The sequence below is a fragment of the Saccopteryx leptura genome, chromosome 5 (genome assembly GCF_036850995.1).
Source record: "Saccopteryx leptura isolate mSacLep1 chromosome 5, mSacLep1_pri_phased_curated, whole genome shotgun sequence".
Taxonomy (NCBI): Eukaryota; Metazoa; Chordata; class Mammalia; order Chiroptera; family Emballonuridae; genus Saccopteryx; species Saccopteryx leptura.
The window spans coordinates 14,855,497-14,879,986 of NC_089507.1; the positions used below are offsets into that span (position 1 = coordinate 14,855,497).

The 24,490-nt window shown below is 46.6% G+C and overlaps 1 protein-coding gene across 1 annotated transcript in view; it reads left to right on the forward strand.

Moving 5' to 3' along the window:
- Nucleotides 1-24,203, forward strand: part of LOC136406446 (cytosolic beta-glucosidase-like) — a 94,433-nt gene extending 70,230 nt beyond the window's left edge. The window contains exon 3 of the mRNA XM_066386523.1: nucleotides 24,007-24,203. Within this exon, the coding sequence (XP_066242620.1) occupies nucleotides 24,007-24,203 (197 nt within the window). The remainder of the gene's footprint in view (nucleotides 1-24,006) is intronic.
- Nucleotides 24,204-24,490: the final 287 nt, after the last annotated feature.

Genomic DNA, 24,490 nt, shown 5'->3' on the forward strand with positions numbered 1-24,490 from the left:
TCCTTCCTGTCTGTCCTATTGCAATTTCCTGAAAAATAACAGGTTTTACCAGCCTCTCAACTGGCCTCCTCACCTCCAGTCTCGAGTCTGCTGGCAGAATGATGGTTCTAAATTCAGTCTTCTCCTCCCCCTACTTAAACCTCCCTAGTGGCTTCTCACAGCCTTCGGCATAAAATCCCAATTTCTTAGCATGACAAGCAAGGTCTCCCACGACATGGCTTTTTACACACTTTTCCCGCACTTACCCAGGGTCATTCCTGCCCTTTTACCTTTATCGATGCCTTGTGTCACAGCAAATTAGATGTAGTTCCCAGAACATGTCCTTGTCTTTTTCGTATGCTTTCTGGCCTTTTACTTCTCATTATCTGCTGCCTGCTTTTCAAGGTTATTTTAGCATCACCGACTGTAAAGCAGCCTTGTCTGACAGCCTTTCCCTGGAGCCTTCACTGAGCTGAAGTCTTTCTCTATGGCCCCATGCCACCCAGTGTTTACCCTGATCACACTGTATCATCGCTGCTCTTTTATCTCTCTCCCTTCCTTACAGGATAGAAGAACTCTTGGAGATGAGCATCACATTCTCCTTGTGTCTGTGTTCCCAGTGTCTTAAAACAAAAACAATAAATGTTCTTCAATGAAAGAATGGTATACTGAATGAAAAGAAGATAATGTTGTCATCCTTCATGTATCATCTCCAGTTGCTAATCCATTCCACTCTAAAAGAGGCTTACGAAAGAGACCACACTTAAGTGTGTTATCCACGTGTGACCTTAGGCATATGACAGCCTCCCTGTGTCTTGTTCTTTTCATCTTGTAAAATGGAAATAATAAGAGTTTTACCTTATAGGATTTTTGGAAATAGCAAGTAGATATGCATAGAAAACCCTTAAAACAGTGCTTGGATTCCAATAACACTCGGTGAATGTGAATTACTACTCTTTTATTAGCTCTGGAATGGCAGTAAATTCACCCCATCCATTATTGGGGAATGGCGCTCCTGGAGGTGGTTAATGAGAGATTGAATTAGAGAGGTGGTATGTAAGTTTTCTTAACTTCAGTTGAAGTAGCTCATAAAACAGTGGGTTTGTTAAAATCCAAACAAAGCTGATATTTATTAAAAAAAAAAAAAGAAGAATTCAAATCGAGTCCTGGCATAAGCCAAAGAAAACAAAAATCTGTCTTTGTCTCATATTTTTTTCTGCCCTGCAGTTCACAGTAAAATAGAGGGTTTTAGCTTCTACACATATTCTCTAGTCTATATCCCTTTCTGTTAATGCCTCTAAGAAATATTTTGTCTTCTAAATATGCAAACCGGAAACTATTAAGTAATATCCAAGAGACAGAGAGGTCAAGTTAAAAGAGGCTGGTCACTGGTTGGACACGCCCCTGTGAGTCACATGCTCAATGTCAGGCACTCATCCAGAATCCCTCTGACATTTCATCTGCTATGGCCACCTACACAGCTATGATCAACAGTCTTTCAGAGAATAAATGCAATGGAGAAAGAAATGGCTATTCCTTGCCTCCTCAGCAGACATGTGAACTCTCATGTAGATGAATTAGAGAAAGGACATCAGAGGGTTTTGGAAAGAGTATGGGCTCTGGGGACAGATTGCTGGGTTTCATTCCCTTCTCGGTTACCTGCTTCCTTGATCACTTTGAATGCATTCACTATCTCTGAACTCCATATTCTGTGTCCATGTCATGGGCATAACACCATCAATCTTTAAGGGTTGTTTTGAAGAATATAGTTTTTAAGCAATGACTTATAGTTGTTCCTTTTTCTATGTACCTGGGCAGGATCTGTGCCATCATTTGATAACATCACTGCTGTTCACCTTGAGTCTGAAAAGACTTGAAAGATAACCACCCCCACTCCGGTTTTACACCTGTGAGCTGTTGCTGAGAGCCTGGAGATGGGCACAGTTTAGAGATCCTATTGATTGTAGCAAGTAGCCGTTTCTCCCTGTTTTTCTTCCTCCCTCCTTCTGTCCCCACTTTCCTCCTTCCCCCTCTCTTCCTCTCTGCCACCTCTCTCCTTCATTTCTTTTTTTCATACTTCCTCCCTCACATCCATTCTTCCTTTCTTTTGCACCCTCATGCACTTGTCAAATAAAACCCCTTGGTCAAAGAAACCCATCTTCTTGCATTTTACTAATGTCCTCATCAGTGCCTCTAGGATGTCCTTGTCAGTGCTCTAGGATGTCCTCATCAGTGCCTCTAGGATGTCCTCGTCAGTGCTCTAGGATGTCCTCATCAGTGCCTCTAGGATGTCCTCGTCAGTGCCTCTAGGATGTCCTCGTCAGTGCTCTAGGATGTCCTCGTCAGTGCTCTAGGATGTCCTCGTCAGTGCCCTAGGATGTCCTCGTCAGTGCCCTAGGATGTCCTCGTCAGTGCTCTAGGATGTCCTCGTCAGTGCCCTAGGATGTCCTCGTCAGTGCTCTAGGATGTCCTCGTCAGTGCCTCTAGGATGTCCTCGTCAGTGCCTCTAGGATGTCCTCGTCAGTGCTCTAGGATGTCCTCGTCAGTGCTCTAGGATGTCCTCGTCAGTGCTCTAGGATGTCCTCATCAGTGCTCTAGGATGTCCTCGTCAGTGCTCTAGGATGTCCTCGTCAGTGCTCTAGGATGTCCTCGTCAGTGCCTCTAGGATGTCCTCGTCAGTGCTCTAGGATGTCCTCGTCAGTGCCCTAGGATGTCCTCGTCAGTGCCCTAGGGTGTCCTCGTCAGTGCTCTAGGGTGTCCTCGTCAGTGCCCTAGGATGTCCTCGTCAGTGCCCTAGGATGTCCTCGTCAGTGCTCTAGGATGTCCTCGTCAGTGCCCTAGGATGTCCTCGTCAGTGCTCTAGGATGTCCTCGTCAGTGCCTTTAGGATGTCCTCGTCAGTGCCTCTAGGGTGTCCTCGTCAGTGCTCTAGGGTGTCCTCGTCAGTGCCCTAGGATGTCCTCGTCAGTGCCCTAGGATGTCCTCGTCAGTGCTCTAGGATGTCCTCGTCAGTGCTCTAGGATGTCCTCGTCAGTGCCCTAGGATGTCCTCGTCAGTGCTCTAGGATGTCCTCGTCAGTGCCCTAGGATGTCCTCGTCAGTGCCCTAGGATGTCCTCGTCAGTGCTCTAGGATGTCCTCGTCAGTGCTCTAGGATGTCCTCGTCAGTGCTCTAGGATGTCCTCGTCAGTGCTCTAGGATGTCCTCGTCAGTGCTCTAGGATGTCCTCGTCAGTGCTCTAGGATGTCCTCGTCAGTGCCTCTAGGATGTCCTCGTCAGTGCCCTAGGATGTCCTCGTCAGTGCCCTAGGATGTCCTCGTCAGTGCCCTAGGATGTCCTCGTCAGTGCTCTAGGATGTCCTCGTCAGTGCTCTAGGATGTCCTCGTCAGTGCCTCTAGGATGTCCTCGTCAGTGCCTCTAGGAAGCCACAGGCACTTCTTTTACAGTCGCCAGGTCTACCATGGAATTTCATAATCAAAGGCTTTCTATGTACTGTATTGGTCCTACAGCCTTCATTTTGAAGGTTGAATATGATATAATTCTTCCAGGATACAATACAAAGGATATTTTGATGTGGGACCATGAGTTCAAGAGGAATAAGACAGGCTCTCACCAAGCAAAACTCAGCTATTCCATCACTCTGTATAATGATTAGGAAAGCCATCTTACATAAAATCTATTTCTGCCCTGGCCACTTGGCTCAGTGGTAGAGCATCAGTCCAGTGTGTGGGAGTCCTCGGTTCAATTCCCAGCCAGGGCACACAGAAGTGCCCATCTGCTTCTCCACTCTTCTCCCTTTTCTCTCTATCTCTCTCTTTCCCTTCCTTGCTTCATTGGAGCATAGTTGGCCTGGGTGCTGAGGATGGCTCCATGGCCTTGGCCCCAGGTACTAGAATGGCTCCAGTTGCAATGGAGCAACACCCCAGATGGGCAGAGCATCACCCCTGGTGGGCTTGCCAAGTGGATCCCAGTAGGGCACATGTGGGAGTCTGTCTCTCTGCCTCCCAGCTTAATACTTCAGAAAAATACCAAAAAACCCACATTATTTCTAAAATTCTAAGTTGTACCACTGTGTACCATTTTGGGGTAGAGAAATAAAAGAGTTCCAAATTTTATTTCATGCAGATTTGTAGTTTGGAAAGAACCCTAAAGGGATTCCAGGGTCAATAGAAAGAGAGATCACCCATTTTATACCCATCATTGGATTGTATGAGCCATCTCAGACACACGTTTTGTTCAGGCATAAGCTAATTAGAGATAGAGATATAAGTAAGACTCAGAGCTTCAAACTGAATCACCCTGCTTGTGGCCTTGGGACAGGCCATTAAAATTGACATGTGGACAAAGTTCTAACCCAGGTAAGGCTCATGTCTTCCTGTACTTGGCTAGCCAGTAAACTCTTACTTCTCATTCAAGTTTTGATTCAATTGTCTGTTCCTCTGGAAAGCCCCCTTGAACTTCCCAGGAGAGCTAAATTACACCTCCCTCCCCCAGCATCCTTTTCTGCTTCCAAACAAGGGCTTTTGAGCCTGTCTTCTCACTGAGACAGTCAACTCCCGAGGGCAGAAACTGTGTGCTGTTTATCTCTGGGCCATCACCCCTAGCCTGGAGTCTGGCGCATAATAGCTGTTCAGTGGATACTTGTTGAGTGAGTAATGAACAAATTGTGCCTCTCGAATGTTGGGACCAGATGCGGAGCCACAGAGCTCACTGGTAAAGAGAAACAGTTCAGCCCTGGCCGGTTGGCGCAGTGGTAGAGCGTCGGCCTGGCATGCAGAAGTCCCAGGTTCGATTCCCGGCCAGGGCACACAGGAGAAGCACCCATCTGCTTCTCCACCCCTCCCCCTCTCCTTCCTCTCTGTCTCTCTCTTCCTCTCCCGCAGCCGAGGCTCCACTGGAGCAAAGATGGCCCGGGCGCTGGGGATGGCTCCTCGGCCTCTGCCCCAGGCGCTAGAGTGGCTCTGGTCGCAACAGAGCGACACCCCGGAGGGGCAGAGCATCGTCCCCTGGTGGGCAGAACGTCGCCCCCTGGTGGGCGTGCCGGGTGGATCCCGGTCGGGCGCATGCGGGAGTCTGTCTGACTGTCTCTCCCCGTTTCCGGCTTCAGAAAAATACAGAAAAAAAAAAAGAAAAAGAAAAAAGAGAAACAGTTCATGGCCCCTCCCGCCCCGCCACTGCTAATGGATAAGGCTGAGCTTAAATTCACATCCAGTGGTCTTCTGATTGAACTGCTGCTCTTCTTTTCAGACAGACTGGCAAGTTCTATACGCCATGATGTTGGAGTCCCCAAAGTGTAGGTAGAGAGGTATTTCATGGCCTTCACTGGGCGTTCCATAAGGAATTGTATTATCTAAATAACTATTGATCACAGCTTATAAAATACTGCAAATCTGTGTAAATTAAAAAGACTGAGATCAGTCATTGGTGGGCAGTGCCTGGTTAAGAAGACCAGTTCTTTCAGGGACTTGCAATTTTCTAATTGCACTTGCTGGGGAAGCTTATTAAAGCATTGCAGGTGCAATGTTTCATCACAGAGTAGTGAACCTTTGAAAGATATGCATAATAAACAGAGTTTGAAATATGTTTTTATTCCAGGCCATATGGTCCTGTCTGGAGCCTTCCCGGATCTTTGGGTCAGTTCACTGTTGAAAGATGGGCTTTGCAAGGACCTGCCTCTCGGAGCAGCTGTCAGAGCTTGATCAGGACGAATCTGCTTTCGCACGATTATTTATTTCATGTGCCTTTCGGAAACGAACCCAGCCTTGCTCGGGAGCCGAAATGTGCTGAGCGAGGTCTCTTCCCTGAACAGCTTGTGGCCATATCACCAAGCCATGTCCTTCTTTGTCCTTAAAAAGCAGACGAGTGAGACTTGTACAATAGGCCAGGACTGGCAGTCTGGGTGAAGTGTGCCCACCTGGACTTGAACTTAGTGCCAGCAATATGAAAGCTTAACACGGTGGCATTTTAAAGAGGCATCCTTGTTCTTTTTTCTTATCTCGCCGTTGTTATTCATTTCTTTGTATCTTTCAAATCTGTGCAAGTCCTGTGACTGCTGTATCCAAGCACTTGAAGTGTTTTTGTGGTGTTATTGTGGCAAGAAAAATGCTAACACTTGCTTCCTCTTACTTAGTCATTAACAAAAGGTGTCATTGACTCTTCTGAGAATGGCTTTTTAAGGAGCATTTAATATAATGTATTCACCATTTATTGTATATGTATAGGAATATGAGTAAATGACAAGGGACATGATCTTGGAGTCAGTTGATCCTGGAAACAAATATTCTAGCATACAAAATAAGCGGTGAGTCGATCAGCCTGGAAGAAGATGTCTTTCTTTTTATTTGGACAAGGTGAGAATGGAGTTGAAGTTTGTCAGCTGAGTCCAGAAAATAATCTTGCCTTCTTGAGAACTACCGTGTTCTCTATATTCTTTTCACCCATGGTGCCTATTCTTGTACTGCTAACATTATGTTCAGTATGCTATATCTATTTGTAGTCATCCTTTATTTAAGTGATATTCAATAAACCCCTGCCCTTCACCAGCGGCCGCTCTGCTAAGCTTTGGGAATAGAAGATCCATATGTAATTCTTGCCCCCGTGGATCTTAGAGTCTGGACTCCAAGGCAGACACTGAGCAAGTAGTTAATTCCATGTCTTCTTCATCTTACAAAGGGAAGTTAAGGGTGTTAAGTAAATGCATGTAGCTGAGAACCTATGTGACATCTTTGCTCCTCTACTTGGCTACTTGACCTTGAGGGCAAGGTCTCTGTTTGGTTCCCCACGACCCCATGAGAATCACTTGGCATAAAACAGTAACTTGTGTATAATGGATACTTAATAAAGTATTTTGTGGTTGTAAAGAGAAAAGAAAGAAAGAAGCTAAGAGGTAATAATAGCATTAGTCCACTTATTGAGGATATGGTTTGACAAAGTGCAGTTCTAAAGCTTTACATCGGCAAGACTACACGGTTCCCTCCTTTGCCCTCACGGGAAGCTATGACAGTTTTTAGTCACCCATGCTACCTGTTTTTCCACTGATGGAGCCACAGAACCTAGAACTCAGCCTTTTACCTGTGCGTAGTGTAGTGGAGTAACCCATTGCGTGGCCTTGGATGGGAATACAGCCGACAAGAAAAGAATGTTTTTCCAAGAGAATTGTTTTGTGACTTGAAGGTGGGTCACTGAAACAGGTCTATGTGACTGAAGGCGGTTGCTGGGCTTTTCTCAGTAAAACGTTCTCATAAGATTTCTGTTCCTTTCAAGGCTATCCCGTGAGATAAAGAGAGGAATGTTGTGGGAACCATCAAAGCAATAGCAGTTAATGCCTTTTGATATTGTATTGTTATTAAGCTATCATGCAGATGTATTCCATGTCTCTTTAAGTAAAGGTTATGCTTGATGCTATGCCAATTTCTAAGTAAACAAGCTTTTTGAAATCTTGTGAATAAAAATAGGACACAGTGCAAACTCGGCACCATTTGCCTGAGCAAGTGGTAGCCCTTTGCTAGTCCACGATGATTTTGTCTGCTGATCTCTCTCTCTCTCTGCACCCCCGACTCACAACAGTGTAAAAATACGGGACTCTGGTATTTCTGTGTGGGGCACAGCTACTTTCTTTGAGTGCTAATTTTCAGGTGTCTATAGATTAAAGATAGGCTATCTAGATACAGGTGGATCAATATTCTAATGACCTAAAAAGTAATAGCTGTTCCAAAGTGTGTAGCTCAGGCCTAGGGATGAGGTCATGTGATGGAATGTTTTTTTCTTGGGCTCCATTATGGTACCCAAGGGGCTTATGGGACCAAAATGCCACCATTCAAGCTTAGCACCAGGTCTAAGAGAGTAGAATGACAAAGCTTGCTACAGGAAAGGGGAAACACTCAGGAGGACTCCCCTAGAATAACATCCAAGAGCCCAATAAAGGGTTTTTTGAGATAGATTAGAAACCAGAGGTAAAGTGTGGCGGCGGCAGCTGAGGTCCTGGAGAAGCTTTTGGAAAATATCAGACAGCGGGAGGCCAGAGGAAAGGGACGGGGAATCTCAGGTCCGAATGGGTGGAGAGTCAGAGTAGCCAGGTTGGGACTGGAAACAGGAGCTGGTTTCCCATTGGATAGGGACAGCCAGGAGCACAGTAACCAGGAACAGGTGCTGCGTGGGGACACGGAATCAATGGCTATTGAGGTCTTGGTTGTTCACCTTGGAGATGCCAGGATTCCCAGACCCAGAAGTGAATTGGAGAGAAAATTTCAAGAGGAGGAGTGAGAAGCCCAGTACGCCTGCAGAGGGACCAGTAGATGACAGGAAGGAAAAGATGGAGGAAAGCTGGGAAAACCCAATCCTATAGGTTCCTAAGGGTCATATAAGGAGTTGAAACTTGGCACTAAATGAAATAGACAAACGTTGAGTGGGGGAGTTAAACAGGGGAAGTCTGTAAGTCAAATTGGTTTTTCAGAGATTTACACTTTCTGGCTACATTGTGTGCTAGAGTTGTGACAGAGAGGCCAGTGAGGAAGCTGTTGTGCCAGTTTAGAGGGGCAGAGGAGAGGACAGAGGCAGAGCCAGCCACAGGTGGGCAGGCCAGGAGGACAAGGATGAGGGCATACTTCCAGGCACTGGTTCTGAAGAATCCAGTGGATGGTGCCATTTGCTGGGATTGGAAAAACTATGATGGGGCGGGTTTGAGAAGTGGGTGGAAAATCAAGAGTCTGTTTTATACACAAATTGTATTTACTTATTTAAATTTTTTTAAAATAAGTTATTAAAGGTTAAATTTAATTTGAAAAATTTTCATAATTAAAATTTGTTTTAAAGTATTTTAAAATCTTTATTTTTAAATATAAAATCTAAATTTCCAGGTGTACAATTCAGTGACACTAAGTACATTCACCTTGTGGTGCAGCCGTCACCCCGAACCCTGTCTAGAACATTCCATCTGCCCCAAACTGACACACTGCACCCATTCAACAGTAACTCCCCATTGCCTCCTCCCCTCAGTCCTGGTCACTAGTAGTCTACTTTCTGTTTCCGTGAATTTGACACATTAGGTAACTCAGATAAGTGGAGCCATACAATACATGCTTTTTATGTTTAACTTACTTCACTTCGATAATGTCTTCAAGGTTCACCCCCCCCTTTTTTTTTTTGTATTTTTCTGAAGCTGGAAACGGGGAGGCAGTCAGACAGACTCCTGAATGTGCCCGACTGGGATCCACCCAGCACACCCACCAGGGGGCGATGCTCTGCCCATCCAGGGCATTGCTCTGTTGCGACCAGAGCCACTCTAGCACCTGAGGCAGAGGCCATGGAGCCATCTTCAGCGCCCGGGCTATCTTTGTTCCAATGGAGCCTTGGCTGCAGAAAGAGAAGAGAGAGACAGAGAGGAAGGAGAGGGGGAGAGGTGGAGAAGCAGTTGGGCGCTTCTCCTGTGTGCCCTGGCCGGGAATTAAACCCGGGACTTCCACATGCCAGGCCGACACTCCACCACTGAGCCAACCAGCCAGGGCCTAATTCACCCATGTTTTAAAATGATCAAATTCTTTTCTTTCTAAATACTGAATAAGGAATATTCCATTGTAGATATGTACCACATTTTGTCTTTCCATTCATCCAGTGATGGACAATTGGGTTTCAGCTATTGTGAACAATGTTGTATTAAACGTTAGTGTACAAATATACACATTAAGTTCTAAGTGTCATTTAGACCCAGAAAGGAGGACTCAAATGGTCAGTTATTTGTAGATTTTTGTAGGTTTGAGAAATGCCTGAACTGGAGATATAAATTTGGAGTCATTGTAGAGTATTTGACTGGAGTACCCATGACCCATTTTGCGATAGCTGAGTCACAAATTCTACCCCTCCTCCCACATGGAGATAGATACACTTAGGAAACAAAGAAAGTAAAATAAAATTCTATTATTAGTTGGGTCTTGGGCCCCTTATTGTCTTCAGAAGTCTAGTGAGCTAGTCTAAACTATATGGCTTATTTTTATTTTTTTGGCTTAGATTAGAGGCAGCCTAGAGTGAATGTAAAGCCCAGAGTTAAAACAGGCTGAGAAGGAAATAGTTTTCCCTAAATTCATCTTCGGAGCTCTGAACTTATCTTTCTAGTAGGATAAAAAGGAACATCACTAGACCAATCCTAGGAAATGGAACCAGATCAGCAGATAGCAGTTGCCATGCCTGTTCAGTCCCGGTCCTAAGCAAGTCAAGAAACATTGAGCCTGTCAAGAAATAAGGAAAGGAAGACTTTAAACAAAGTGTGGGCCCTGGCAAAGTGTCCTCTAAGGGGGCGAGAGTCTGTGCCATCCTACCACTGACTTCAGGAGTACATGCAAGAGAGACCCCGCCCCAGGTCAACTGGTCCCCTTTAAAACTGTCACCCCAGAAAAACTTGATGCAATTACTGTCTTCTAAATTGATTGCTACTCTTTCTTACTGGGGGCAAGTTTCTTGGTTTTAATCCTGAATTTTTTTTCTGGGGAGATATAAGGGCATTATAGAAGGTATGGAGAAGCCTTGAGCTTTCCCCCTATAACTACCTTGCCCAGGTCTTGCTCTTCAGAGACTGATGTTACAGGTGCCTCCCTTACCCCCGCCCACTTGCTGCTGTCCATATGGTCTGGCCCTGTGCTTCCCATAGTGGCTCTGACCCTTGGATGTCATCCCCAGTCCTAGATTTGCCATCTTTCTGGATTTGCAATCTTGTCGTGTTATTGTGATATAAGGACCACGAACGTTGGAGTCAGGCAGCCGTAGGATTCATTTCCAAATTCTCCTCTTTGAGTGCGGCTTTAATCAAATTACATCCCCAGAAAGTGTCACCTATGGTTGTATCATGTCAAGGACATAGGACATTTCTGGCCCTCCTTCTCAATGTCTCCTTTCAGGTTATCTTTAAATGATGGAATACCTTTAAATGATGGAATACTGTAAGTCCTATCTTTAAATGATAGAATATCATAAGTCTTACACAAGAATGTCATTTTTTTCTTCGATAAATTCTGCTCAAGAACTATGATTCCCATTGCCATCTCGACATGATAGCTTCGAAATTTACATTTCTATCCCAGACTCTAGCTTGAGCTCTTTATTGATTTATTCAACAATCTGTTCAGCTCTTCATTTGGAAGCCAAAAATGGTAACTAAAAGTCACCATAACCAAAACTGAATTTATTATCTTCCCTGCCTTTTTTTCCAAAACGTTATCTGTGTCCAGTGTTCTACCTCAGAGACCCACAACATTATCCATTACATCGTGCTAGATTTGCTACCTTATCTCCTTCACCGCTGATTTCCCGGGAAATGTTCAACCCTGTTGATCTTATCTGAGCATCTGTTGAATCCCTCTGACTCTTTCTGTCTTCGCTTATGCCCCTGGCGCCCACCCCCGTCACCTCCCTGGTGATTTACCGCACTCACTCCTAAACGCTCTCTCAGATTCCATTCTTGCTACACTCACATCTGTTCTCCACAGTGGTCCCAGGAATCTTCTAAAAATGCAGATTTGCTGAAGTCGCTCTCTTGCTTAAGCTCCTTCAGTGACATTTCATTGCCGTTAAGATAAAGATTGAAATTCTTAAAAATTTTTGGGAGGACCTCCGTGTCTCAGGCCTTGTCTTGCGTGGCTTTCACCTGATTAATTCTTTTCTTCTCCTTTGGCTGTTTTGAGATACATCCGATGCAGAACATTGTGTGAGTTTCACATGCACACTGTGCCGATTTGATAGACTGACATATTGAGGAATGTGGCATTAGCTAACACACCCCCCCCCCCATCACCTCACGTAATTACCATTTATTTCTCGGGGTGAGAACATTTAAGTTCTAGTCTCTTAGCAACTCTCGAGTCTGTAATACAGAACTGTTAATACCAATCACCGTACTGTACATAAATCTCCCAAACCTACTCATCTTAAAACAGGAAGTTTGCGCTCTTTGAGTGACATCGCCCCATGACCCCCACCCCCAGACCGTGGTAACTGCCATTCTAGTCTCTGTTCCCACAAATTCCTGATATGAGCCACTCAACCCTCTCCTGTAAGTTCTTTGCATGTACCGTGAGCTTTCCCGTATCTGGTCTCTCACACATGCTGTTCTTTTTCTTGAAATCCTCTTGTCCCTCATCGAGTCAAAAAAAATCTGTCAAATTTCCTTTCTGTCCAGCACTTGTTGAATATACTTGCTACATTTGAGGAGTGTCCAGACTTAGGAATTTTGTCTAGGCCAGGTATCAAAGAACATTCTCCCGGTGTCTCTGGAGCAAGAATACAGACATGTGAGCTAGTCTCTGCCTACCAGACTTATCGACGTGAGAGTTTCATTTGAAGGTGACCAGCCTGTGGAAGGCAGAACGCGTTGACGCTGGTGAGGATGCCACCAGGGACATCCAGCTTTGGAGGATGACAGTGGTTGCCACGTCTAGTTTCTGGTGCAGAGGTGGCTGAGGTGCTGGTGGCTGCCGTGGTGCAGCAAAGGCAGCTGTTGACAGCACCCAGAACTGTGGGACCCGGGGCTCACTGGGTTATTAGCAGTTAAGGCCGTTTCCTCCACCCCCTCCCCAGTTCGGCAGTGTGCTTTTGGGCACGGTTCCTGAAAGCTCCATTGGAGCCTAGTTCTGGAGCGTGACCCCTCCCATGCTTCATCAGCCCGGGTGAGCTTTTGTTGCTGACAGCTAAGAAAGCGCTCTGGCTGGTCGCAGTGGAGAATTCCGACCAATTCTACAGCTCTCGGCGCTAGTTCCTCCAGGAGACAGCCCCGTTCACCCCTTCCCCACCCTGGTGGCTGAGCTGTATCTTCCACGATGGCAGGTTGTCAAGACTCAGTAGCGTCACGGCTTGGCCTGCAGCCTCTGTTGTTAACCTGCCTGGGTTCCACTCTCTCAACTCTCCTACCCACTTGATATGTGAATTTGGTCAAGGATACCTAACCTCAGTGTATCAATCCCCTTTTCTGTAAGATGGAGACAAGGATGCGATCAAACGCAGAGGTCTACGGAATGAATACAGACACGAATCCCTTGAAGTCATACCAAAATGCTCAATAAATGTTAGCACCTAGGTTCTTTCCCACAGTTCCCTCTTCTTTCTTTCGTGATACCTTGCGCAGATCGTCATTAAGGGCTTACAGGATGGCAATAATTGAGATAGGTAGGTCCCATGGGCTGTTAAGCTCTATAAAAACGGGCTGTTTATTCCTCTCACAATTATATTTCCAATTTTTAGCACAGTATATTTTTCTATTTTTTATTTTTTTGTATTTTTCTGAAGTGAGAAGCAAGGAGGCAGAGAGACAGACTCCCACATGCATCCAACTGGGATCCACCAGGGGGCGATGCTTGGCCGCTCTGGGCAGTTGCTCCATTGCAACCAGAGCCATTCTAGCACCTGAGGCAGAGGCCATGGAGCCATCCTCAGTGCCTGGGCCAACTTTGCTCCAATGAAGCCTTGGCTGCAGGAGGGGAAGAGAGAGATAGAGAGACAGGAGAGGGGGAAGAGCGGAGAAACAGATGGGCACTTCTCCTCTGTGTCCTGACTGGGAATCGAGCTTGGGACTGATGCTCTACCACTGAGCAAGCTGGCCAGGGCCCTAGCACAGTATATATTTACTTGACAAACATAGGGTGGACATCCCAGAACCCTTGAGCGATGCGATCCCCGCTCTGACCACTCCAAGGAGGGGAGCTGCAGCACCGCCAGGCTCCTGGCAGCCTCCCTGGCTTGGCTTTAGTGATTTATTCCTTGTGACCCACAGCTGACCCATTCCCACCGAGCACAAGGCTGCCCCAGATGCTCTGCTTTCCCTCCATGCCCTGATTTCTCTGGTTCTCAGCACTGAGCATTTTATGCTGACTCTTTGCCCTCTGGAAGCTGTTGGAGGCCAGATGGGAGGAAGAGAAAAAACAGGCTTCATTCATTGCCCTCCCAGACTCTGAGAGAAATAACAGCATCAACAGTAACAGCAAGTGGCGTGTATTGAGGGCCCTCTATAAACTAGGCATTACTCACTGAGCTTTATACAGAGTAATTTATTGAATACCCACTCCAATCCTAGGGAGAAGATACTGAAGTCCTCATTTTATAGAAGAGGAGAGTAAGTCTCAGAGGGAGATAAAGGAAGGAAGGCAGGAAGGAAGGAAAGCAAGAAGTCAGAAGGCAGAAAGAAAGGAGGGAAGGAAGTGAGGAAAGGAAGGAAGAAAGGGAGGGGGGAGGAAAGAAGGAAGGAAGGAAGGAAGGAAGGAAGGAAGGAAGGAAGGAAGGAAGGAAGGAAGGAAGGAAGGAAGGAAGGGAGGGAGGGAGGAAAGGAGGAAGGAAGGAAGAAAGGGAGGAGGGGAGGAAGGAAGGAAAGGAGGAAGGAAGGAAGGAAGGAAGGAGGAAGGAAGGAGAGAAAAGAAGGGAAGGGGAAAAGGATAGAAGCTTTCTTGGTGGAAGAGAGCTTCACCTGCTGCGAACTTTGGTTTCCATAAAACTTCTCTCTGGCAGCGAAAGTAACTGCAAAAGTAATATTGATGGAGAAATTATATAATCTGACACTGAATATGTAACTATCCTCAGAGCAGCTTTATAATTCAGATATTTTTACATGATCCCTTTCCAGAGCTTGCTATTTGTAGCTCCCCCTCCCCCCCAAAGTCTAATGTAGGTATCGGGAACAAAACAAATAATTAAGAAATCTGTACAGCTTGTTTCTGGTTAATTGGCATTTTCCTATAAAATATTTAAAAATTAGCTTTCGGTTTTCAAAGACACTGTTTCTCAGAAAGTCCGTTTGTGCTACCAGGCATTCCCTTGTGCAGGTGGGGGCCCTGCATTGGGATTATTTGAGCATCTTCACAGATGCTGTCCAGCCATCGATATTCACCTGGAAAGGGGGGGGGGCGCTTACTGTGCATTTTCTATGTTTAGATCTTCCTGATGTTGTTTTATTTTATTTGTCTCCAAAGAAAGGGGAAACAGCCGGTGTGCCGGTTCTAAAACTGTCCTCCAATGGTAGTGCTCATAGGCATTTTACCCAAACTCGGGGAAAGACATTTTTCAAGTTACTGTGTGAGGCAGTTGCCAGGAAAGCTGCTTCGTCCTGTGCCCTGGGCAGGCTTTCTGTCTCTGGCTTTGAGAGGCTTTGCAAGAGTTTCCCATCAGCCCTCCGCGGGATCAGGTGGGTGCGGTGCGGCTGCGTCTCACAGGCACCCCACAAGTGCTTTTGTCTCCTGTGGCTGCCCTAACAAACGACTGCATGCGTGGGGGTGGCAGACAACAGAAATGTATGCTCTCACAGTTCTGGAAGCCAGAAGCCTGACACTCAAGCCGCAGCCGCAGTAGGACTGAGTCCTTCTGCCACCTGAGGCAGAGCTTGCTTCTTGCTCCTCTCATCACCTGTGGTGGCCGCCCTGGCATCCCTTGGCTTGTGGATAGAGCTCTCCAACCTCTGCCTCTGCCTTCTCTTCTTTTTATAAGGACACATGTCATTGGGTTTAGGACTCACCATTTACAAGGATGATCTCATCTTAAAATCCTTAACTTGTCCCAGCTGGTTGGCTCAGCAGTAGAGCATCAGCCCAGCATGTAGAAGTCCTGGGTTTGATTCCCGGCCAGGGCACACAGGAGAAGCACTCATCTGCTTCTCCACCCTTCCCCCTCTCCTTCCTCTCTATCTCTCTCTTCCCCTCCCACAGCCAAGGCTCCACTGGAGCAAAGTTGGCCTGGGCACTGAGGATGGCTCCATGGCCTCCACCTCAGGCACTAGAATGGCTCCAGTTGCAATGGAGCATTGCCCCCTAGTGGGCATGCCTGGTGGGTCCCTGTCGGGCACATGTGAGAGTCTGTATCTCTGCTTCCTGGCTTCTCATTTCAGAAAAATACAAAAAAAAAAAAATCCTTAACTACATTTGCAAAGGTCTCTTTTCCAGATAAGGTTACATGTGCAAGCTTGTAATAGACAGATCTTCTGTGGGCACAGTCCACCAGCCCATTCCACACCATGAGTTGAGAGGGTGGCTCATGATCCTGGGGGAAGGCTAGGCTCTGACTAAGCAGTGGGATAACAGGGCATTTTGGGGTTATTTTGGTTTATGTATTTTTAAAAATTTATTTAAAAATTTATTGGGTTGACATGATTTCAAGTGTCCCACTCAATACAGCACCTTCTACACCCTGCATCATGCCCGCGCTGCCCCATGCAAAGTCTCTGTCCACCCCTCCCCCTCCTTTGCCCACTTCCCACTCTCTCCACCTCCCTGTTTACCTCTGGCTGTCGCTACCTGGTTGTCTGTATCTATGTGTTATGTATCATATTTCCCCATGTATAAAACACTCCCATGTATAAGACGCACCTTAATTTTGGGGCCTGAAATTGGAAAAAAAAGATGTATTATGTAAAGTTATTGAACTCAAGTTTTACTCATCATACAACTCCTCATCACCATCAAAACTCCCACCCATTAGCTTGTCCTCATCTGTGTCTGATGACCAATCGCTGTCTTCATCTATTGCCTCATTCTCAGTTCCCTCTATGGCATCGGAAATGCCACAGCCACTGTGTAAGACACACCCAGTTTTTAGTCCCCACATTGTTTGGAAAAAAGGTGCATCTTATACATGGCGGAATATGGTATCTATGATTTTGGCTAATGCCTTCCTTTCTTTGACCCAGTTCCCCCGTCCCCCTCTGGCAGGTTTTGAGTGCCCCCTGTCCCTAGCAGTCAGCACCACCAGCTGAGGCTCTCAGGAACCACGCATTTCTGGAAGGTGGTATGACCTGCCTTGCACAGAGCTGTGGCTCTTCGCCCAGATGGCTTTGACTCCTAGGGAGAGGGGCTGAGGGCGATTCTCCACCATTTCCAAGCCTGACTAGGTATGTCCCTGGGGTTGGAAACTGTGTTCAAAAAGTTGTCGTGGATTATGAGAGCTTCTACGAGACTTAGGAGCCTTGATGAAGTATAAAAAATCACTCAGGGAGTTTATCAAAAACAGAAATCCTCAGTCTCAGCCTGTTAGTTTGCTAGGGTTGTCATACTGTCATGCTCTCATACTGTAGTGTCGTACTGGAGGGCCACAGACTGGGTGGCCTAAACAACAGAATTTTCTCACAGTTCTGAAGGCTGGAAGTCCAAGATCAAGGTACCAGCAAGTTTGATTTCTTCTGAGGTCTCTCCTTTTGGCTTGCTTTCGGATCACCATCCTCCAGCTGTGTCCTCGCTGGTCTTTCCTGTGTGTACGTGTACGCCCAGTGTCTCTCCCTCTTGTTTAAGGACACCAGCCATGTTGGATTAGACCTCATTTTAATGTACTCTCCTCTTTAAAGAACTTTCTGGCCAAATAAGGTCATCTGCTGAGGTCCTGGAGGTTGGTGCTTCAGCATCAATATTTAGCCCGTAGCAGGCCCCAAGAGATGCTGATTTTAGTAGGGTGAGCCCAGTGAAGTTTTTAAGCTATGTTCCAGGTAATTGCCACTGGTTCAGGTTGACAGATCTACACTCTGAGATGTCTGGGACATTTGCTTTGACTCTGTGTCTTTACATCCTCCCAGTTCTTTCACACTATCTATTTAACAATAATTTAGTGCAAATAGAAGACACTCGGGACCCTTTGCAGTCATTCCCTGAGACCACTCCTAAACTCCGGGGTCTCTGTCTCAGATGTTTCCTTTCCATTTCAGTGACCTTGAATCTGAGGCTGTTTGGAGTCCTGTCTTTTGGACCTGTTAGGACATCGACTTAGACACATACGACTTAGGATTTCGACTCCTATCGCCCTGCACGGGTGCTCTGCACATCTGGGCGAGGATTTGCTGCTCAAGAACTAATCCCCAGGATGCACCTCCCCATCTGACATCACACGGGTTCAAGGGCTTGAACACCTGAAACTTAGAGCTTTCGTGGGTTCCTCGGCACTCAGAGGAGGGGGGAAGCCAGGGGCCACTCTGGAGAAAAGAAACGAAGCTGCCAACTGATGTGGAGAACCCTGTGCTTTGGTTTTACACTTCTGTTTGTACCTGTATCCTCATCCTTAAACTGATCTTTCTCAGGCTAAATGTTAGACACATCAATGTATATTTTTCCTTTGAATTATGCATTCTCCTAAGTCTAAGTCACAGCCAGAGAGGGAAGCAGCAGAGGCCCCTCATGGGCTGGGTGTTGTGCTGGGGCCATGCCATCACATATAATCCTCACAGCAGGAGGAAACGAGGGGTCCTCCCACCTACATACCGCAGCACTGGGTTTTTGATTCTGACCCCAGCATCTATCAGGGGTCTCCAAACTTTTTACACAGGGGGCCAGTTCACTGTCCCTCAGACCATTGGAGGGCTGCCAAATACAGTGGTCCTCTCACCAACCACCAATGAAAGAGGTGCCCCTTCCAGAAGTGCAGTGGGGGCTGGATAAAATGGCCTCAGGGGGCCGCATTGCGGCCCGCGGGCTGTAGTTTGGGGACGCCTGTACGCCTGCCACATCATTGTTATAGTTCCTGAGCCTTGAAGACAGTTCAGGTTCGTCTCTGTGATTTAAACACAGTTAACCCGGCTGTTTCTAGTCTGTCTGACAATTCTAAGAACTGAGATCTTTGTGGGTTTGTTTCTGTTGTCTGTTCATTCTGGTGACTTTTTTTATTTTTAATGTCATTGTTTTTCTCTGTCTGTCTGGTTCTATTTGATTATAGGCTGAAAATGACACTTAGAATATGTGTAAGAACAATTGGAGGTTTAGAATATAGGTATAGCCCTTTGGAAAGAATTTAAATATTCATCTTCCAGACACTCGGGGTACTATCAGTCTGCAGCCATCTCCACCTAGAACCCCAGGCTTGATAGATTGAACCACCAGGTGACTTGAGGTTTTCCAATGACTAGTTTGCTTTTGGCTGCCCCTTATCCTGATAGTTTAGTCTTTGGGGGTCCTAGTTTTCAGTGCATGTGGTCTCATACTAGATTTTTGACATGGTGTGGCTGTGCTTTCACACTGACCCTCACCCCAGAAAATAAATATTCTGATATCCTAAGATTGGAAAATTCCATCAGGCTAACGTAGCTTCCAGGTCTACCAATCTCAGCATCCACCTTCTGCTTTGGCTTGGTAATTCCCTACTAAATTGTCAGCTTTTCATTGTTTTTGAAGATTTGTTCTTAAAATTTTATACACTACATTTACTTGTTTTCATTCGAAGGGTTTGCTCAAGTAATGCAGCCTGCCATTACCTGACCACAGTGAGGGAGAGGCTATATTTTGTTCTTTCCTCATTCTTGTGGTTTTATCTGTTTCCTTCTCTGAGGTCTGCTGCCCTTTGTTTGGTCCTAACCTCTCCACCGGTTCTTGTCATGGCGGCTTGGGTCTGTGGATTAGTGGTCCATCTGATAGCTTCATACTTACACCCTATTTGTGGATATCTTATATAAGTCCTAGGCAGTCTTGAAACAAGGCTGTCTCTGTTTGTAACCTGGGGGATATAAATTCAGTTGAGTCTGAAAATCCAATCTCTAGCCTTTTGAAATGTGGCAAACACAGACATGATTGCGACACTTTATAAAATAGCAACTTCCTAAGATTCGGCTCAAGACAGTGAAACAATGAGCTTCTAAAATAAGCTGCATGAGTGCACGTATGTGTATGTGTGTGAATGTGTGGAGTAAAGAATTTGGTTTTGCCCAGAGGGTGGACTGGCCTTCGGCCTCAACTTCTGGGAAGAAATCTATGTCATTCCTGACAGAATGTCCTTGTTAGGATGGGAGCTGGTCATGCTAGAAAGACCAGTCCTGTGATGGAGGGTGGGGACTTTGAGTCACACAGTGTCACTTAACTTAGAGACTGAGTTCATCCACATTGACCATCAGTCAACCATGACGATGTAACAAAGCCCAGTGATAGCTCAGGACACTGAAGCTCAAGGGAGCTCTCCTGGTGGGCGGCACTCTGAGTATTGTCACATGTCCATACCAGGAGGTGGCCTGACCTCGGTCCTGGGGGGGAGACATGTCCATACCAGGAGGTGGCCTGTCCACGCTCCTGGGGGGGGGGAGACATGTCCATACCAGGAGGTGGCCTGTCCATGGTCCTGGGGGGGAGACATGTCCATACCAGGAGGTGGCCTGTCCATGGTCCTGGGGGGGATACATGTCCATACCAGGAGGTGGCCTGTCCACGCTCCTGGGGGGGGAGACATGTCCATACCAGGAGGTGGCCTGTCCATGGTCCTGGGGGGGAGACATGTCCATACCAGGAGGTGGCCTGTCCATGGTCCTGGGGGGGAGGAGACATGTCCATACCAGGAGGTGGCCTGTCCATGGTCCTGGGGGGGAGACATGTCCATACCAGGAGGTGGCCTGTCCATGGTCCTGGGGAGGGAGACATTTCCATACCAGGAGGTGGCCTGTCCACGCTCCTGGGGGAGGGGAGACATGTCCATACCAGGAGGTGGCCTGACCACGCTCCTGGGGGAGGGGAGATATGTCCACACCAGGAGGTGGCCTGTCCATGGTCCTGGGGGGGAGACATGTCCATACCAAGAGGTGGCCTGACCATGCTCCTGGGGGAGGTAACAATGGAAGCCTTGTGTTTGGAGCCCCTCAGACACTGCCCCATGCACCTCTTTCTTTGGCTGATGGTAATCCGTGTCCTTCCCTGTAATAAACCATCACTGTGTGAATAATGAGCCTCTGTGAGTGCTGTGGGTCCTTCTAGCAAGTTGTTGAAACTGTGGGTGGTTTGGGGCCCTTTGAACTTTCATTTGGTGTCAAAAGTGAGGGCAGTCCAGTTGAGGACTGTGTCCTCCACCTTTTCAATTTGGCCAACACGGGGCAGTATATAAGGAGTTTGTCTATGTGTGTGCATGTGTGTGAGTATTGTGTCTGTAACACAACTGGCATGGGGTTCTTATTCGCACAGCCTGACTCGGGCTATAACATATGGGAAAGGCTGAGATACTTTTCTCTTTGCATCTTTATATTCAGCCTGCTATGTGACCCTTCCCACTGGCCTTTTAGTCCCAACCCAAGTCTGACCCCGTGGTAAGCGTCACCTTCATCCCAGCGTTGCTTTGTCCCCACCATCAGTGGCTATAAGTTTGTGTTTGCTTCCAACTCCAGTGAAAGAAAGAAAGTGAACCCACAGAAGTGTGTTTTTTTTTCCCTACTAAGAGTTGGAACCTCATAAATCACGGTGACAAGAAACGAGATGATGGTCTCTTTCTGTTCTTGAGATTGGACGCGGAGAGGCCTGCGGGTTCCAGCGCGGCTTTGTCATTTTTCCCGCGGCGGCGCGGTGTGAAGGGTTCCCACAGGCAGGCTCCTCGCCCGAACTAAGCAATTCTCTACTTGGATGTTCCTGCGATGAAAACGCAGAGACATCCACCGCCGGCGTCACGCGGGTGGTTTCGTACCTGCTGCGGAACTCCTGGCAGTTAACAATGACATTGTCGTGGTTTCCTTTCTGTTCCCTTCCAAGCGGGCGGGCATCGTTTTCATCCCCTGGCGGAGCACGAATCGGTCCTTTTGTACCTGATCAGTGGGACTGTGCGTGTTTTCAGAAACTGTCTGGCTTTAAACCTGGCAGGTGTGCCCGTCGGGCGGGAGTTCTGCAAACGAGAAAGGAAATACACTGATTCTCACCTGTCCCCGATGGAATTACCAGGCCGTCAAAGGAGGCAGTTGTTTGCTGGCCTGATATTTGCCTTTGATTGTTTGAATTCTTAGAGCTAGATCATCAAGAACTTGTTAGCTTTTAAAAAATGATTATTTAAAAGCACTGGTATTTTGCAGATTGTGGTTGACAGAGAGGGGAGGAGACACCTGGCTTTGTGGACAAGTAAGAGAAGAAGGAATAGCTAATACATGTTTTTTTGTTTGGGTTTTTTTTGTTGTTGTTGTATTTTTCTGAAGTGAGGAGTCAGTGAGGGAGGCAGAGAGACAGACTCCCGCATGCGCCCAACCAGGATCCACCTGGCATGCCCACCAGGGGGCGATGCTCTGCCCATCTGGGGTGTTGCTCCTTTGCAACCTGAGCCATTCTAGTGCCTGAGGCAGAGGCCATGGAACCATCCTCAGCGCCCAGGCCAAGTTTGCTCCAATGGAGCCCTGGTTGTGGGAGGGGAAGAGAGAGACAGAGAGGAAGGAGAGGGGGAGGGGTGGAGAAGCAGATGGGCGCTTCTCCTGTGTGCCCTGGCTGGGAATCGAACCCGGGACTTGCACATGCTGGGAAGATGCTCTACCATTGAGCTAGCCAGCCAGGGCCACTAATGAATGTTTTATTTCCTGAAAAGCTCTGTGTGCTTGCATATTGTCTATTCTGCTTTCCAACAATTCTTTATCTTTTTTATTATTTTTTATTTTTTCTTCTTTTCCAAGTGAGAGGAGGGGAGGTAGAGACAGAGTTCCACGTGCACCCTGACAGGGATCCACCTGGCAACCCCTGTGTGGGGCCGATGCTCTGCCCATCTCGAGCCATGCTGGCAACCAAGCTATTTTTAGTGCTTGAGACAGAGGTTCCATGGAGCTATCCTCAGCACCCAGGCCAATGTGCTCAAACCAATCAGGCCATTGCTGTGGGAGGGGAAGAGAGAGAGACAGAAGAGGGAGGGGGAGGGGTGGAGAAGCAGATGGGCGCTTCTCCTGTGTGCCCTGACCAGAAATTGAACCGAGAACATCCACACGCCAGGCCGATGCTCTACCATTGCGCCAAATGGCCAGGGACTATACTATATTTTAAAAGAGCTAACCAGCTTGGCTGGATTTCTGCCCCAAAGCCATTCTTAAGGCCTTTTCTGGGTTCAGCACTTGTCATGCCTCCATATGAAAAGGTAGAAGCATTATGCATCATTTATCCTGTGAGGAACCTTTTTTCTATGGAATATAGACAGTAAAAAAAAAAAAAATTCCGAGAAGATTTGGAGACCAAAACATATGGCCTTGTATGTGGATGTGATGCTTACAAGAGACCTAAAAAATGCACCAAAGAAAAAATTAAGAGAATAGATTTTGCTTTGCTGAGACAAGAAGAGTTACCTTGGTTGAAAGCAATCTCCAATAATTTTAAAGTTTGATCAGTTAAATGTATCTTCATTCTCACCCAACTTATTTGAGAATCTCTTTGGCTTATAAGGGAAGCCCCCCCTTTTAAATGTAGGCTTTGAATTGAGAAATGCAGATGAGTGCACCCTGTAGACGTGGTTTATTATTTTAAAAAGGGAAATACTCAATGCGAAGATCTGCACAACCTCAGATTGGAAAAAATAGACTCAGTTCTGTGACTGAAGTGATGGACTCAGTGTAAAACTACTTAGAGAATTCTCTACATTCTGGTGTCTTTATACGGAGTCCCTATTTGGGCTTTGGGGCAGCCACGAATGAAATAGAATGTTGTGTTTGTATGTGTGTCTATTTGGGGGGGGTCCATTGCTTTGCTCTCAGAGGGCTTAAGCACCACTCTGGGCTAGATGGGCAAAGGAGATGCCAGAGCAGTTTCGTGCCTACACTGTCTAGGTTGTAGGCACAGCCAGCAATGCCTGCTGACCCTTTCCATTTTGGAGACTCTATTTCCAGAATTGTGAGATACGTCTCCATTTGGTCCCGGGGACCCAAGCTAAGGGCTGGGGCTTCCTCAGTCGTGTTATTCTCCCCTCTTTGAGTTTACCAGTGGGCTTTCTGGATTATTCATAAGATGTATTTAGATGCTAGGTGGTTCCTTTACCAAATAGAATTCTAGGCACTAGGAAGAAACTGTGTGTGTGTGTGTGTGTGTGTGTGTGTGTGTGTGAAAAGTAGCAGATATTGAAAAACTGTGTATGTGATAAATGAATAAGTAAAACAAGCATCAAATGAATAAAATCACGCAATAATTACCATAATATATAATTTAACTCCTTCAAAGAAGTCCCTGCTGGATTAAAACAAAAAATTGGGGGAGGGGACTGAGAAGCTGGGTTCCATTCCCTTTGTGATCTCCTACACAAGAGAGACGCTCACACTGGTCATCAGTGAGTGTGTCTGTGTTCTCGAAGAACCTTCCCAGAAATGGTCATTGTCCCCCCCCCCCCCTTTTTTTATTTCAGCTGTCCAACTTGATAATAAAGTCAATCTTAAACTGTATTGTGCATGGTCGCTTCTGGATAACTTTGAGTGGAGCCAGGGGTACAGCATACGGTTTGGTTTCTTCCACGTTGATTTGGAAGACCCAAGAGTCCCTTACTCATCAGCCAACAAGTATGCCAAGGTCATTCAAAACAATGGCTCAGAGGGACATCTATAGAAAAGATGTCTGGGCAGTATCACCTGGAGAAGAGGCCCTTTGAGTTTGTAAAGGAAATCTGCTTCTGTGAACCTTCAGATGACCTCAAGTTGCCTTTGTAATCCACAGGTCCTCCCAGCTGACCCGTGACCATGAACTCTGAACACGTAATACCTGGAGATGTATTTAATGACGGCCTCTGCTCTGCATGTTTTTGGATCAATGAGGATTTTAAAAAATATAATAGCAAACCACTGAAATTGATTTTTATATTAAGAAATCAGATAGACTTAGAAACTTCTATATAG